Source organism: Podarcis gaigeae (genome assembly GCF_964106915.1).
Source record: "Podarcis gaigeae genome assembly, chromosome: 2".
Taxonomy (NCBI): domain Eukaryota; kingdom Metazoa; phylum Chordata; class Lepidosauria; order Squamata; family Lacertidae; genus Podarcis; species Podarcis gaigeae.
The window spans coordinates 110,454,411-110,470,775 of NC_139679.1; the positions used below are offsets into that span (position 1 = coordinate 110,454,411).

At 44.4% G+C, this 16,365-nt stretch overlaps 2 protein-coding genes and 1 long non-coding RNA gene across 3 annotated transcripts in view; all 3 read left to right on the forward strand.

Moving 5' to 3' along the window:
• The window catches only part of LOC310838113, a 76,860-nt gene that overhangs the window by 27,882 nt on the left and 32,613 nt on the right, over nucleotides 1-16,365 (forward strand). The window lies entirely within an intron of this gene.
• LOC310837695 (uncharacterized protein) overlaps nucleotides 1-16,365 on the forward strand; it is a 46,709-nt gene that overhangs the window by 2,597 nt on the left and 27,747 nt on the right. The gene's annotated exons all lie outside the window — the stretch shown is intronic.
• Nucleotides 12-14,947, forward strand: LOC310837717 (uncharacterized protein). Its single transcript, XM_083724734.1, has 3 exons — nucleotides 12-44; nucleotides 11,906-12,067; nucleotides 13,362-14,947. Exons 2-3 carry the CDS (start codon nucleotides 11,968-11,970, stop codon nucleotides 14,666-14,668), a joined length of 1,407 nt encoding a protein of 468 aa, XP_083580860.1. The 5' UTR covers nucleotides 12-44; nucleotides 11,906-11,967; the 3' UTR covers nucleotides 14,669-14,947.

Genomic DNA, 16,365 nt, shown 5'->3' on the forward strand with positions numbered 1-16,365 from the left:
CCCCCCCCCGCTGCCCAGGGTCGCTCCTGCTGCCAGGATTTCGGGTGAGTGCAAAGCAGCGGCGGGGAAGGAGGGGAGGGGCTTGGCAAGGGGTGGGGGGTCCAGGATGAGAAGCTTCAGGATGGGGAGAAGAAGAGAAGGGAGGAAAGGGAGCTGTTTCTCTTAATGGGGCCTTGAAGGGGGGGGAGGGGTTTCCTCTGTGGAAAGAGAGAAGCTTCTTTCTGCCCGAATCTGGTGCAAAGGGAGTTGCAGGGAAGGAGGCGGGAAAGGGGAGAGGGTTGGGCATTGCTGGGCAGGCTCGCAATAAAATAACAATACAAATAATAAAACTAATAAATATAATAATAATACCAATTATTATTTTCTGGGTTTCACCAACCCATTTTCTGGGTTTCCCCAGCCACTCTGTGCGGCTTCCAAGAAAATAAGAAACACCAAAAACATCAAAACATCCAAGTCTTCTGTTTTGTAGAGGAGATGGGGACATGGATTGCTGGATGGCAGAGGGAGAAAGAGGGAAAGATGGGGAGGAAAACAAAGGCAGGGGGGTCCTGGCAGGAAGAAGGAAGGGCTGAGGCCTCCTCCAAAGAGCTCTTTGTTCCTTGAACTCCTTGCATAAAGTAGTGGGGGCGGGGCCGGATTGAGGTTTGATGAGGCCCTAAACTACTGGAGGTAATGGGGCCCTTTATATGTCCAGCTGTCTTTTGTCAACAACAAATTGTCGCTTTTTTGTGTTGAATATAGGCTGTATGGTAATTTATGGACCTAATCGGTATCTAAAAAAATTTGCACATAATTGTTGAACTGAAATACAGTTGAGAAATATATTAATAATGAATTACAATTATGTATATTAATAGTGAAATAATTATTAAGCTCTAACTTAAAATGATTTTGTTATTCATAACAAACTTAATAATGCAAACTTAATAATGCATATTGGCATATGGCAATAACAAAAGTTCCTTTAGAAACACAGTTTACAAAGCATCATGATCTAGTCCTAGAAACTTGCTATAACTTGAAATTATAATAGGTGTAAATATACCGTACAGACAACTACTAATAACAAATATCTTTATTAATATGAAATTAATTGTTATAGCCTGTACAATGCAATTGTAGTTAATACAATGCATTTTTTTATACAGGTATCAATATTACCATAATGGTCCACATTCTTCATTGGGACAGCAGACTTTTGTACCCTGTTACACTTAGTGAGTGTAAAAGACAGTATTTCTAGTAATATGTCACATTACAAATAATAGCAATACTATACACACCTGTACATAAAAATTATTTTACAGGACTAATTGTATTAATGCATCTACCCAATACCCATTCAACTATATAATTTTATCATGATTCATTGTGTACTGTGTATACAAACAGTACAGAAACATGATCTAAATTACAATACTTTCTTGCCTTTGCCAAAGCAAAGTCACTGAGGATATCATCAAATGATAAACTGCTTAGCTTGTCACTTTCTATGTACATGAGGCTGAAGTAACATAATTTATCTTGAGACATTGTTGTTCCGAATTCATTTTTTATCTTTGGATCTTTACAAATGGCAATTTGCAATCATAATTCAAAGGAACATTCTTAGAATTGCTTCTACATTGGGGAATGCTGATTGGACATTGTTGTTGTTCTTTAGTCATTTAGTCGTGTCTGACCCTTTGTGACCCCATGGACCAGAGCACGCCAGGCACTCCTGTTTTCCACTGCCTCCTGCAATTTGGTCAAACTCACATTAGTAGCTTTGAGAGCACTGTTCAACCATCTCGTCCTCTGCATATAAGTTAAATAAGCAAGAGATTTCTCAGGAGACAGATGAGGTGGTCAGGCACTCCCATTTCTTTAAGAACTTGCCATAGTTTGCTGTGGTCCACACAGTCAAAGGCTTTTGCGTAGTCAATGAAGCAGAAGTAGATGGTTTTCTGGAACTCCCTAGCTTTCTCCCTAATCCAGTGCATGTTTGCAATTTGGTCTGTGGTTCCTCTGCCCCTCCAAAATCCAGCTTGTACTTCTGGGAGTTTTTAGTCCGCATACTGCTTAAGCCTGCCTTGTAGAATTTTAAGCATAACCTTGCTAGCGTGTGAAATGAGCGCAATTGTGCAGTAGTTGGAGCATTCTTTGGCGCTGCCCTTCTTTGGCATTGCGTTCTAGACTGATCTTCTCTAATCCTCTGGCCACTGCTGAGTTTTCCAAACTTGCTGGCATATTGAGTGCAGCACCTTAACAATATCATCTTTTAAGATATTAAATAGTTCCACTGGAATGTCATCACTTCCACTGGCCTTGTTATTAGCCGTGCTTTCTAAGGCCCATTTGACTTCACTCTCCTGGATGTCTGGCTCAAGGTCATCAGTCACACTACCTGGAGTGTACGAGCCATCCATATCTTTCTGGAATAATTCCTCTGTGTATTCTTGCCACCTCTTCTTGATGTCTTCTGCTTCTGTTAGGTCCTTACCACTTTTGTCCTTTATTATAGTAATTTTTGCACAAAATGTTCCTTTCATATCTCCAATTTTCTTGAACAGATCTCCATTCCCATCCATTTTAGTACACTGATGCCCAGGATGTCAATATTTATTCTTGCCATCTCATTTTTGACCACATCCAGCTTACCATGGTTCATGGATCTTACATTCCAGGTTCCTATGCAAACTTTTACTTTGCAGCACTGGACTTTCCTTTCGCTTCCAGGCACATCCACAACTGAGCGACCTTTCGGCTTTGGCCCAGCTGCTTCATCAGCTCTGAATCTACTTGTACTTGTCCTCCGCTCTTCCTCAGTAGCATATTGGATGCCTTCCAACCTGAGTGGTTCATCTTCCAGTGTCATAACTTTTATACGACCATGGAGTTTTCTGGGCAGGGATACTGGCATGACTTGCTGGTTCCTGCTCCAGGTGGATCACGTTTAGCCAAAACTCTCCACTTTGACCTGTCTGTCTTGGGTGGTCATGCATGACATAGCTCATAGCGTCTCTGAGTTATTCAAGCCCCTTTGCCATGACAAGGCAGTGATCCATGAAGGACACGGTCATTAAATATTACTTGGTACAGATCCTGATGTGTCAGATTATCATGTTCATGGCTTTGACTTTTTAATGTATTGATGAATATGGTTGAGTTCTCCAACAAGGTTCACATTTTCAGGATATGTTTGGCTTAAAGCATTAACTTCTTCACGAATCTCTTCTTTTGCAGCATCTAATTTTGTTAAGAATGAAATAATAATAATAATAATAATAATAATAACAATAATAATAATAATAATAATAAATTTAAAAAAAATAAAAATACATAAAATCGTCAATCATTAAAAACTTCCCTAAACAGGGCTGCCTTCAGTTGTCTTCTAAATGTCAGATAGTTGTTTATTTTCTTGACATCTGATTCAGGGTGTTCCACAGGGCGGGTGCCAACAGTGAGAAGGCCTGGTTCCTTGTAACCTTGCTTCTCGCCAGAAGGCCCTCAGCGATGGACCTCAGTTTCTGGGCTGAACGATGGGGTTGGAGACGCTCCTTCAGGTATACTAGACAGAGGCCGTTTAGGGCTTTCAAGGTCAGCACCAACATTTTGAATTGTGCTCAGAAACATACTGGGAGCCAACGTGGGTCTTTCACTACCAGTGTTATGTGATCTTGGCGGCTGCTCCCAGTCACCAGTCTTTTTTGCAGCATCATTGTAGACTGATGCCCTTTCTGCCAGATTTAGAATCATAGAATAGAATCGGAAGAGACCACAAGGGCCATCGAGTCCAACCCCCTGCCACGCAGGAAACACCATCAGAGCACTCCTGACATATGGTTGTCAAGCCTCTGCTTAAAGACCTCCAAAGAAGGAGACTCCACCACACTCCTTGGCAGCAAATTCCACTGTCGAACAGCTCTTACTGTCAGGAAGTTCTTCCTAATGTTTAGGTGGAATCTTCTTTCTTGTAGTTTGGAATCATTGCTCTGTGTCCACTTCTCTGGAGCAGCAGAAAACAACCTTTCTCCCTCCTGTATGTGACATCCTTTTATATATTTGAACATGGCTATCATATCACCCCTTAACCTCCTCTTCTCCAGGCTAAACATGCCCAGCTCCCTTAGCCGTTCCTCATAAGGCATCGTTTCCAGGCCTTTGACCATTTTGGTTGCCCTCCTCTGGACACGTTCCAGTTTGTCAGTGTCCTTCTTGAACTGTGGTGCCCAGAACTGGACACAGTACTCCAGGTGAGGTCTGACCAGAGCAGAATACAGTGGCACTATTACTTCCCTTGATCTAGATGCAATACTCCTATTGATGCAGCCCAGAATTGCATTGGCTTTTTTAGCTGCCGCGTCACACTGTTGGCTCATGTCAACTTTGTGGTCAACCAAGACTCCTAGATCCTTTTCACATGTACTGCTCTCAAGCCAGGTGTCACCCATCTTGTATTTGTGCCTCTCATTTTTTTTGCCCAAGTGCAATACTTTACATTTCTCCCTATTAAAATTCATCTTGTTTGTTTTGGCCCAGTTCTCTAATCTGTCAAGGTCGTTTTGAAGTGTGATCCTGTCCTCTGGGGTGTTAGCCACCCCTCCCAGTTTGGTGTCATCTGCAAATTTGATCAGGATGCCCTTGAGTCCATCATCCAAGTCGTTGATAAAGATGTTGAATAAGACCGGGCTCAAGACAGAACTCCACTAGTCACTCTTCTCCAGGATGAAGAGGAACCATTGAGGAGCACCCTTGGGTTCGGTCAGACAGCCAGTTACAAATCCACTGAGTGGTAGCATAGTCAAGTCCGCATTTTACCAGCTTCTTTACAAGAATATCATGGGGCACCTTGTCAAATGCCTTGCTGAAATCAAGGTAGGCTACATCCACTGCGTTCCCTTCATCTACCAGGCTTGTAATTCTGTCAAAAAACGAGATCAGGTTAGTCTGACATGACTTATTTTTCAGAAATCCATGCTGACTATTGGTGATCACAGTATTCCTTTCTAGGTGCTCACAGACTGTTTGCTTAATGATCTGCTCCAGAATCTTCCCTGGTATTGATGTCAGACTGACTGGGCGGTAATTATTTGGGTCCTCTCTTTTCCCCTTTTTGAAAATAGGGACAACATTTGCCCTCCTCCAGTCTGCCGGGACTTCGCCTGTTCTCCAGGAATTCTCAAAGATGACTGCCAGTGGTTCTGAGATCACATCTGCCAGTTCTTTTAATACTCTTGGATGCAGTTCATCTGGCCCTGGAGACTTGAATACATCTAAACTAGCCAAGTATTCTTGTACTATCTCCTTAGTTATTCTGGGCTGTGTTTCCTCTGCTGAATCATTTGCTCCAAATTCTTCAGGTCGGGCATTGTTTTCTTTATTGGAGAAGACTGAGGCAAAGAAGGCATTGAGGAGTTCAGCCCTTTCTGTGTCCCCTGTTTGCATTTCACCATCTTCTCCTCTGAGTGACCCCACTGTTTCTTTCTTCTTCCTTTTGCTACGGACATACCCATAAAAGCCTTTTTTGTTGCTTTTAACCTCTCTAGCAAGCCTGAGTTCATTCTGTGCTTTAGCTTTTCTGAGTTTGTGTCTACACGTGCTGGCTATTTGTTTGAATTCCTCTTTGGTGGTTTCCCCCCTTTTCCATTTTTTGTACACATCCTTTTTTAATCTTAACTCAGTTAAAAGTTCTTTAGATAGCCACCCTGGCTTCTTTAGGCACCTTCCATGTTTCCGTCTCATTGGTATTGCCTGAAGTTGTGCTTTTACTATGTCCCTCTTAACAAACTCCCAGCCATCATGAACTCCCTTTCCTTTTAGTATTACTGTCCATGGGATCTCACCCAGCACTTTCCTAAGTTTTATGAAGTCAGCTTTCTTAAAGTCAAGAAATTGAGTCCTAGTATGCTTGGCTGCTCCTTTCCGCTGTATAGTAAACTTCAGAAGAGCATGATCACTCGCGCCTAATGATCCTTCCACTTCTACCCCACTAACCAGGTCATCAACATTGGTTAGGACCAGATCTAAAATGGCTGTTCCTCTTGTTGCTTCTCCCACTTTCTGGACAACGAAGTTGTCTGCAAGGCCAGTGAGGAATCTGTTTGACCTTATGCTCTTGGCTGAGTTTGACATCCAGCAAATATCCGGGTAATTGAAGTCCCCCATTACTACTATCTCCCTTCCTTTTGCATGCTTGGCCATCTGTTCCAGGAAGGCATCATCTATGTCCTCCGTTTGGCTTGGGGATCTATAATAAACTCCCACAATGAGGTCCCTGTTATTCTTTTCTCCCTTAATTTTGACCCAAATGCTCTCACTTTGGCTTTGAGGTTCTAAATCTTGGATCTCTTCACATGTATACACATCCCTGACATATAACGCCACTCCTCCTCCTTTCTTGTCTGGTCTGTTTCTCTGAAATAGATTGTATCCCTCCATTATTACATTCCAGTCGTGGGACTTATCGCACCAGGTTTCAGTGATGCCTATTATGTCATATTTAGTTTGCTGTACCAAGAGCTCAAGCTCATCTTGTTTATTACCCATGCTTTGCGCATTAGTGTACAGACATTGAAGTCCATTAATCATTCCCCTGTGTCTCTTTTTTAAGGATTTTTTCCTCCCACCACTAGGTCTGTGTGCTGTTTGCTCCATTTGGTCTATGACATTTGGATGATCATCTTCATCAATTGATAGACTCCTACCTTCAGGAGCACTCTGTCCCTCCCCCACGTTAGTCAGTTTAAAGCCCTCCTGACGAGGTTTCTGAGATTTTTGGCAAAAACATTCTTCCCAACCGTTGTGAGGTGCAGCCCATCGCTTGCCAGAAGTCCATCTTCAAGAAACTGCAGTCCGTGATCTAAGAATCCAAACCGTTCCGGTTTACATCATTTGCGAAGCCAGCTGTTCACTTCCACTATTTTTCCCTCTCTCCCTTAGCCACGTCGTTCAACTGGGAGGACAGATGAGATGACAATTTTTGCATTTAATTGCTTCAGTTTCCTGCCCAGAGCCTCATAGTCTCTTTTGATCTTCTGGAGGCTATTGCTTGCAGTGTCATTGGTTCCCACATGACCAAGAGGAAGGGGTATTTGTCAGTGGGTTTTATGATTCCTTGCAGTCGTTCAGTTACATCTTGGATCTTAGCCCCGGGGAGACAGCACACTTCCTGAGACATCTTGTCAGGCCCACAGATCACTGCTTCTGTTCCCCTCAGTAGGGAATCCCCTATCAACACTACACGCCTCCTCTTAGGTTTGGTCGGGGTTCTTCCGCGAGCTGTCCATTCCAAGGTCGCCTGCACATTCCTTGAGGACTGACTTTGCTGCTCGTCTTCATATACCTGATCGACTGTAACGAGGGAGAGATCCTCAAATGGAGTCTGCTCTTCGTCTTCCATGCTAGGGGAGAGGACCTCAAAGCGATTGTGTATTTCTAAACAATCAGAGCGAACCCTGGGCCTCCTACTTCTTTGCGTCACGTTTCTCCATATATCTGGCTCCTGTGTTGGTGAACTAGCCTCCTCCTTGGCGGAGACGGTGTGCTCTGTTGCTTCCAAGAAGAGCTCCAGCTCTCTAATTCTTTGGAGCGTAGCCACACATTCCTCCAGTTGCTGGACTTCGTCTTTTAAGAGGGCAATCAACATGCAATTGCTGCAGGTAAAGCTGCCTGCAACCTTTGGCAAGATGGCAAACATTGTGCAGGAACCGCAGGCGACTGCAGCTGTTCCCTCACTCTCCATCTTGAGAACGTGTCGTTGGGGCTGTCGTTTGATTCTAATCCATCCATCACAGGTATAAATGCTTTGATTCTGAACTTGTTTCTTGGCTCAAGGTTCTCTAAAGCTTCATCTTCATCCTCACCTATATGCCTCCTTATAGATCAGCAGTTCTCAACCTGTGGGTCCACAGATGTTGTTGGACTACAACTCCCATCATCCCTGAGCTCTGGCCTTGCTAGCTAGGGGTGATGGAAGTTGTAGTTCAACAACATCTGGGGACCCACAGGTTGAGATAGGCTGTTCTAGATCTTCTTCTGCTTTTCTTGTAATCAACGTCAGGCAATTTGTCCTTTGCCTGTTCTTTGAAATGATCAAAAAGTTCTCTGGAACCAAGTTCCTCCATTTTATTCAAAATGTTTTTGGCTTGATTACTTGTTTCACCCTTCTCTGTGGTATCAATATGCAGCCAATGCAATGCAGAAATTATTCCATTGTAACTGCCAAGTTCTGCATTTGTGGCCCTTGAATGAGTTTCCCATCTAGTCTTTGACAAAAACTCTGGAACTTTTTTTTTAAAAAAATATTTTTATTCAGATTTTATAACAAATTTAAGCATAATCAAAACACCAAATTACCGTATTTTTCCATGTATAAGACTAGTTTTTTTTTTTTTTTAAATAGTTTTAAAGTTGGGGTTCGTCTTATGTACAGGTAGTACTGAGGGGTGTTTTCTTAATCTGGAGTCCCTCCAAATAGGGGGTGTCTTATACATGGGGGCGTCTTATAGACGGAAAAATATGGTACCTTTTACATTTCAATTAATCTCCCCGCCCCCCATGACTTCCCCCAACTTCCCTTTTTGGGTTATGGCATATTCATTTCTTCTACTTATAATTTCATACGCCTTATAATACTGAAAATTAAAATTATAACTTATAACCCTCCCTTCTCCTTCCTAGCGCCACCTTCCTTGGCAAAGCGGGGGCTTTAGGCACAGCCTCCAGCGTGAGCCTGGGCCCTGGGCAGGGTTCTGCTCATTCCCTCGCTCACCCAGGGAGGTATCTGGGCAGCCTGGCCTGCTAAGCCTTACCCTCTGCCCTCCTGTCACTGGGCAGCGGCCAAGGCGGCGCGGCCCCCATTACCATGAGGGGTGTTGGCTGGGCGCAAGGGGGGCGGCAGAGGGAGGCGTTTGGAAGCTCCTGGACTGGCCATTAGTCTCTTGCCTGCGCGCGTAGCGAGTGTGGCGGCTTCAGGTGGGCTGCGCGCCTTTGCCAGCATTTGCAGGCCAGCAGCTGCAGATAAGTTATGCCTCTGTGTGCAACAAAGAGGAGAAGAGAAGTTCTCCTTTAGAAGCAGAACAGGCAAGAGCTGTCAGTGTCACCTCCTAACTCTCGTGTGGGGTGAAAGTATGTTAAATGGGAGATAAAGACGGGGCTTGCAAAGTGTGCTGTTGGGAGGGTGGGAAGCGCAGCTGCTTTGTGTAGATGCAGAGGAGGTGGCTGCTTCCGAATTAAGCCTCCTAATTAAGCGGGGTCCCTCCCTGCCTCCCAGGCGGGGGCTCCCATTCCCGCCCCCGCTGCGGGATTTCAGGTGAGTGCAAACCAGTGGTGGAGAAGGAGGGAAGGGGCTTTGCAAGGGGGTGAAGTTCCAGGATGGGAAGCCCCAGAGGCGGCCTGCACAAGTTCAGGATGGGGGAAGAGGAAGGAGGAAAGGGAGTTCTTTTTTTTAATGGGGGCTTTGAAGGGGGAGTAGGGGGGTTACGCTGTGGAAAGAGAGAGGGGCTTCTTCCTGCACGGATGTGGTGCAAAGGGAGTTGCATGGAAGGAGGGGAGAAAGGGGAGAGGGTTGGGTATTGCTGGCCAGGCTCATGATGATGATATAATAATAATAATAATACCCTGCCCATTGTTTCCCCAGCCAGTCTGGGCGGCTTCCAACAAAATAAAAAACACCCAAAACAACCAAACATTGAAGTCTTTTATACAAATGGCCTTCAATTTTAAAGAAATGCCCTCTTTAAGAAATCACGTGTTGTAAATATGTATGTTGTCCTCGAGGTGCAAACACACATAGCATGAGCAAGCAGGCAGTGCTCCGAAGTGCTTCTCTTGAGAACTTGCCTTCTTAGTTGTTTACTCATGGCAAAGGCTCCTGTTTCCCAAAAGGACAGGCGGGGGAGGTCTCTCCCCCACTTTTAACGCACCCACTCCCACCGCATGGAAGGTAGAGGTCTTGTTCATTCACAACATCAGTAAACCTTGTGTGTATCTGAAGTGAACCAGGCGCTGGGGCTCCTTCCCCTCTCACTGGGCTGCTGCAGGAAAAGGCAGTGGAGGAGGAGGAAACAGATGGGTTTGAAGGCTCTTTCTGCCCCTCTCTCCTGAGCAGAGGGTGTTTGCAGGGCAGGAGGACAGAGGAGGCAGCAGTGGGTGGATCCACCGCCTCTCCCAGGGGGTCCAGATGCAAGCAGGGGGCTTCCTTCTTCTCCATGTATTCAGAGCAGTCCAACCATGTATTCAGAGCAGTCCTTTGCAAATTACTGTCTTTCTCCGTGTATAAGATGAGGTTTTTTTACCCAATTTTTAAAGTTAAAAAACGTGGGTCGTCTTATGCATGGAATATAGCAATTAAATATAGAAATAAATGCAGTACTTGCTCTGGCAGTCGCAGCTCCTCGCAGCGGCGAGCCCTGGGGCCTCCCTAGTCTGCTTGCCTCCCCCCACCCTGCCCACCCTACAGCTGGGAAGGAGGCTGTAGGCTGTTCGTTTTTGCCATGCAGCGTCTTTCTGTTGCTCAGCAAACTCTGTAAACTAAGGGGGAAGGCCGCCTGCAAAACAGAGCTGCCGATCAAGGTATTTCTCCCCTTTCTGCCTTTCCTATGCCTTTCCCATGCAGTCACCACCTATCAGCTCCCTGATCGCCACCGGCAGCCTCCAATCACACTCCCGCTTGCTGCAACAAGGGCAGCTGTCTGTTGGCTGCCGCAGCAGCAACCAGGAGGGCGAATGGCAGCGATCAGGCAGCTGCAACGCGAGTGGTTGTGAGCTGCGTTCTGGTGGGTGAGCGATTTTCGGCATTGCCCCCAAGTAATCCTCCCCAAAAGCTCAATCCCCCTAGTTTCTAAAGTTTGAGGACCCAAAAATGGGGGACGTCTTATACACGGAAGAATACGGTAAGTCTCGTGTTCCATGGGATCTACTCTCTGTTGTAAACCAAAAAATGGCTTATCTCCTGAGTTTACACCAATAAAACTCAGAAATGAGAGGAGTCCACCATTGTTTATTGCAAAGCAATAGGTTATAGTTGGATCGTTCCACAAAACTGCAACCCTGCCCAGTGGTTCAGGCAGTGGTATTTATATAATTTCAAACAAAACATTTCGATTTCAACCAATCATATACACCAGAGATGTCCAAGCACTGAACCGCAATTGACAGGTAGACCTCTGTGTTGTTTTGGGTCGATTATGAGACCTTTGAAGGCCCCGCCCCCTTTCCGCAAGAACTTCTGAACATGCTCCTGTTTCTGTTTTTGCTCAGCAGTTCCTTCTTTTAATGGTTATTGTTGCCAAAAGAATCTAAATTTTTCTTGCATCCCCTGCCTCCTTAAAAAAGTCCCTTTGGAGTTTCACATTCCTCATATTCATCATTACCTCATTTTATTTATAATACACATGTGCAATAAGCACTGGCAATTTCTGCTGATTTAGTTTTGATTCCCACAGCATTCTGTTATGTTGTGTTGATGTGCATGTTGGGAACCTGTGTTACATGAAGCCTTTTGCATCATGTAGCAACTCATGTTCCAGCTTTCAGCTGTATCTTTGTGATTCTCATATTAGCTGTATTTCTGCCCCAATTGGGAGGTGGAAACTTGCAAAATAATCAGTTTCATAAAGCACAGGCTACCATAACTTCTGTATTAGAAGCACACTCAAGGATTTACAGGGGTACACATTATCACATTTATTGTGGCCCTTTGGGCAACTGCCACAAGGCCACTACTGCCCTTACCATGCCAGCCTTAGGAAGGGAGAAGGGACATGCAGACGGAAGGAATTGCCAAAGGTATTTGAAAATGGGTGGAGGCTCTTGGGAAGAGGGTGCCCAATAGGGGCTTCCACAGGGGCAGCAGAATGTCTTGGGCAGAATCCCTGCAGAAGCTCTGAGACTCCCTTGACTTCTTCCTTCCTCCCAGGAAGTTACAACATGCCCTCACTTCTGAGCTCCTAAAAAGGTGAACCTGCAAACCTGGTCAGGATGGACGGAGGAAGATGGACAGCTGAGCTGGTCAAGCTGTCTCCCGCATCCCTCCCTCCAACCTCTAAGCATCCCCTCCCAGGACCCTCAGAGAAATCTGGTGAGTTCCAGGGGAGAGGAGATGGGAACATGGATGGCTGGATGGTGGAGGGAGAAAGAGGAAAAGATGGAGAGGAGACCAAAGGCAGGGAGGTCCAGGTAGGAAAAGAAAGGGGTGAGGCCTTCTCCAAAGCAGCTCTTTGTTTTTGGAATCCCTTTCATAAAGGAGTGGCAGCAGATTTTCTTCCTCTATGCTTTTAAATCTCTGGTGTTATTTCCACTGCAGGGTTAAGTGATGATAAAGATGTTGCACACCAATCCAGAAAAATGGGTGAAGGGGGCTTTCGGGACAAAGGACCTGTTATCATGATACACAATACCTGTGGCTGGAGGCTGTTCACATAGGATTGGGCATATGAAGACCAAGGGTGGCCAGTATTATAAGCAAATTGTGTGAACTTACAGACAGGGGTTGTGTGTGAGAGTGAGTGAGTGGGATAATAATTTATAGCGCCCCCTTAATTCTGTCCCTCCATAAGCTTACATGGAGATACAGTGGTGCAACCTTGGTACAAATTTCAAAATCAGTGCACAAAACCAACAAAGAGACTCACAGGTTTATAGTGGCACCAGCTTTCCTAATCAAGAGTCCCCTTTGTCAGACTGCAGCCCACAAAAGCTTAGGTCATAATACCTTTATGAGCCTTTTAGGGCTGCAAAAGATGAGTAAACAGAAGCACACGAGACAGTGACTGCCAGCAACTAGGATAGCTTGAAAAAAATGATTAGACTGATGCATGTGCTCTGCCCTCGGGTTCTTAGGCAATAATGCTTCTTAATACTAGTTTCTGGAAAGCACAGGACTCTTGGGCTGAAATTTTGCTTGCTAGTTTCCCCCAGGCATCTGCTTGGCCACTGTGAGAACAGGATGCTGGACTAGGTGGGCCTTTGCCCAATGCAGCAGGCTCTGCTTAGGTTCTAATATATTGCAATATTTTTAGTTACATGTGGCATAAGAGCACTTCAGTTTTACATCTTACTCATAGGAAAGATTGCTATTGGAGCCTGAGATCTTTTTCTCAATTGAAAAAGAAAACGACAGATGTGTCTTATAAACCAGTTCCACCGTAGATCTCTACTATAAAATGATGGTGCTCTCTTAAGTGTGAATGGAGTGATGATGGGCTGCTTTTGCCATTAGCTCATCTTCATTCCTAAAATCTTGGAACATGGAGACTGAACAATGAAGAGGGAGTGAAAAGGTGCACATAGGGATTGGCGTGTGTTCAGTTCCTTTCTTGTCTTTCTTAAAAGTCTAACAGGATTCTCCCCCCCCCCCCCGTACTCCCAAACAGGTGAGGAAGACGATGGTCAGAATTCTACGGAGCCATCTGTGAATTCATTAGGAAGAACAAAGAAAGAGTTTAAATGCAGGGAATGTGGAATGTGCTTTAGTCACTGTGGAAGAATGAGGATACACCAACAAACTCACACAGGGGAGAAACCATTTACATGTATTGAATGTGGAAAGAGCTTCAGTAAAAGTGGAAACCTTAGAGTACACCAACAAACTCACACAGGGGAGAAACCATTTAAATGCATTGAATGTGGAAAGAGGTTCAATCATAGTGGAAACCTTAGAAAACATCAACGAACTCACACAGGGGAGAAACCATTTAAATGCATTGAATGTGGAAAGAGCTTCAATCATAGTGGAAACCTTACAAGTCATCAACGAACTCACACAGGGGAGAAACCATTTAAATGCATGGAATGTGGAAAGAGCTTCAGTGAAAGCGGAACACTTAGAATACATCAACGAACTCACACAGGTGAGAAACCATTTAAATGCATGGAGTGTGGTAACAGCTTCAATCGTATTAGAGCCCTTAGAAGACATCAACGAACTCACACAGGGGCGAAACCATTTAAATGCATGGAATGTGGAAAGAGCTTCAGTGAAAGCGGAACACTTCGAATACATCAACGAACTCACACGGGGGAGAAACCATTTAAATGCACTGACTGTGGAAAGAGCTTCAGTCATGCTGGAGCCCTTAGAATACATGAACGTAGTCACACAGGGGAGAAACCATTTAAATGCATTGAATGTGGAAAGAGCTTCAGTCGTAGTGGAGCCCTTAGAATACATCAACTTAGTCACACAGGGGAGAAACCATTTAAATGTATTGATTGTGGAAAGAGCTTCATTCATAGTGGAGCCCTTAGAATACATCAACGTAGTCACACAGGGGAGAAACCATTTCAATGCATTGAATGTGGAAAGAGCTTCAGTCGTAGTGGCGATCTTAGAATACATGAACGTAGTCACACGGGGGAAAAACCATTTAAATGTATTGAATGTGGAAAGAGCTTCAGTCATACTGGAGCCCTTAGAATACATGAACGTAGTCACACAGGGGAGAAACCATTTAAATGCATTGAATGTGGAAAGAGCTTCAGTCGTAGTGGAGCCCTTAGAATACATCAACGTAGTCACACAGGGGAGAAACCATTTCAATGCATTGAATGTGGAAAGAGCTTCAGTCGTAGTGGCGATCTTAGAATACATCAACATAGTCACACAGGGGAGAAACCATTTAAATGTATTGAATGTGGAAAGAGCTTCAGTCATTGTGGAGCCCTTAGAATACATCAATGAACTCACACGGGGGAGAAACCATTCAAATGTATTGAATGTGGAAAGAGCTTCAGTCAAAGTGGAGACTTTAGATGCCATCAACGAACTCACACAGGGGAGAAACCATTTAAATGCATTGAATGTGGAAAGAGCTTCAGTCATAGTGGAGCCCTTAGAATACATCAACGTAATCACACAGGGGAGAAACCTTTTAAATGTATTGAATGTGGAATGAGCTTCAGTCGTATTAGAGCCTTTAGAATACATCAACGAACTCACACGGGGAGAAACCATTCAAATGTATTGAATGTGGAAAGAGCTTCAGTCAAAGTGGAGACTTTAGACGCCATCAACGAACTCACACAGGGGAGAAACCTTTTAAATGCATTGAATGTGGAAAGAGCTTCAGTCGTAGTGGCGATCTTAGAATACATGAACGTAGTCACACGGGGGAAAAACCATTTAAATGCATTGAATGTGGAAAGAGTTTCATTCATAGTGGAGCCCTTAGAAGACATCAACGAACTCACACGGGTGAGAAACCATTGAAATGTATTGAATGGGGAAAGAGCTTCAGTCGTAGTGGAGACTTTAGATGCCATCAACGAACTCACACGGGAGAAACCATTTAAATGCATTGAATGTGGAAAGAGCTTCAGTTGTAGTGGATCCCTTAGAATACACCAACGAACTCACACGGGGGAAAAACCATTTGAATGCATGGAGTGCGGAAAGAGCTTCAGTCAAAGTGGAACACTTAGAAGACATCAACGAACTCACACGGGTGAGAAACCATTCAAATGTATTGAATGTGGAAAGAGCTTCAGTCGTAGTGGAGACTTTAGATGCCATCAACGAACTCACGCAGGGGAGAAACCATTTCAATGCACTGAATGTGGAAAGAGCTTCAGTCGTAGTGGCAGTCTTAGAATACACCAACGAACTCACACAGGGTAGAACCCTTTTAATTGTATGGAGTGTGGAAAGAGCTTCAGTTGTAGTGGAACACTTAGAAGACATCAACAAGCTGACATGGGAAAATCCATTTAAATGTATGGTGTGTGGAAGAAGCTTCAGTCATATTGGAGCCCCTTTAGAATACACCAACGAATTCATACAGGGGAGAAACCATTTAATTGTAAGGAGTGTGGAAAGAGCATCAGACGGAGTGGAGACCTTAATATTCATGAGCAAATTCACACAGGTGAAAAGCCATATAAATGTATGCGGTCTTTCACTCAAGGTTCACTCTTTACATCACATCAAGAAACTCATATGGGTGGAAATCAATTTTAAATACATGGAACCCGTGTGATGTTCTGGTGTTTGTATTTAAATTTGTACACACAAACACACACACATATATATTAAAGTTATATAGGTCACATATACTAAATGTATAAAGTAAGTTGCAAGTTGTTGCTAGATAAACGGGGAGAGTGTAAATCTGGAATTTTCAAAGTGTGTGATGAATCTGTTATGTCTTGACCTCCACCCTTCACTGCCAAAATGATGGGCTGCCCTTGTCTTGTGGATCAGCATCTGTCAGGCTTCAGGGAATTGGCCTTCCTTCCCCCCGTGGTCATAGATAAGCAGAACAAAGGAAAAGGAGTCTTGTTACCAGTTAGAAACTCTAATGATCCCAGCGAGAGAACAAAGACCCCGTCTTCTAGGAATCGCGGTGTTCCCAATGAAGAGGTCCACCCCCCTCACAATCC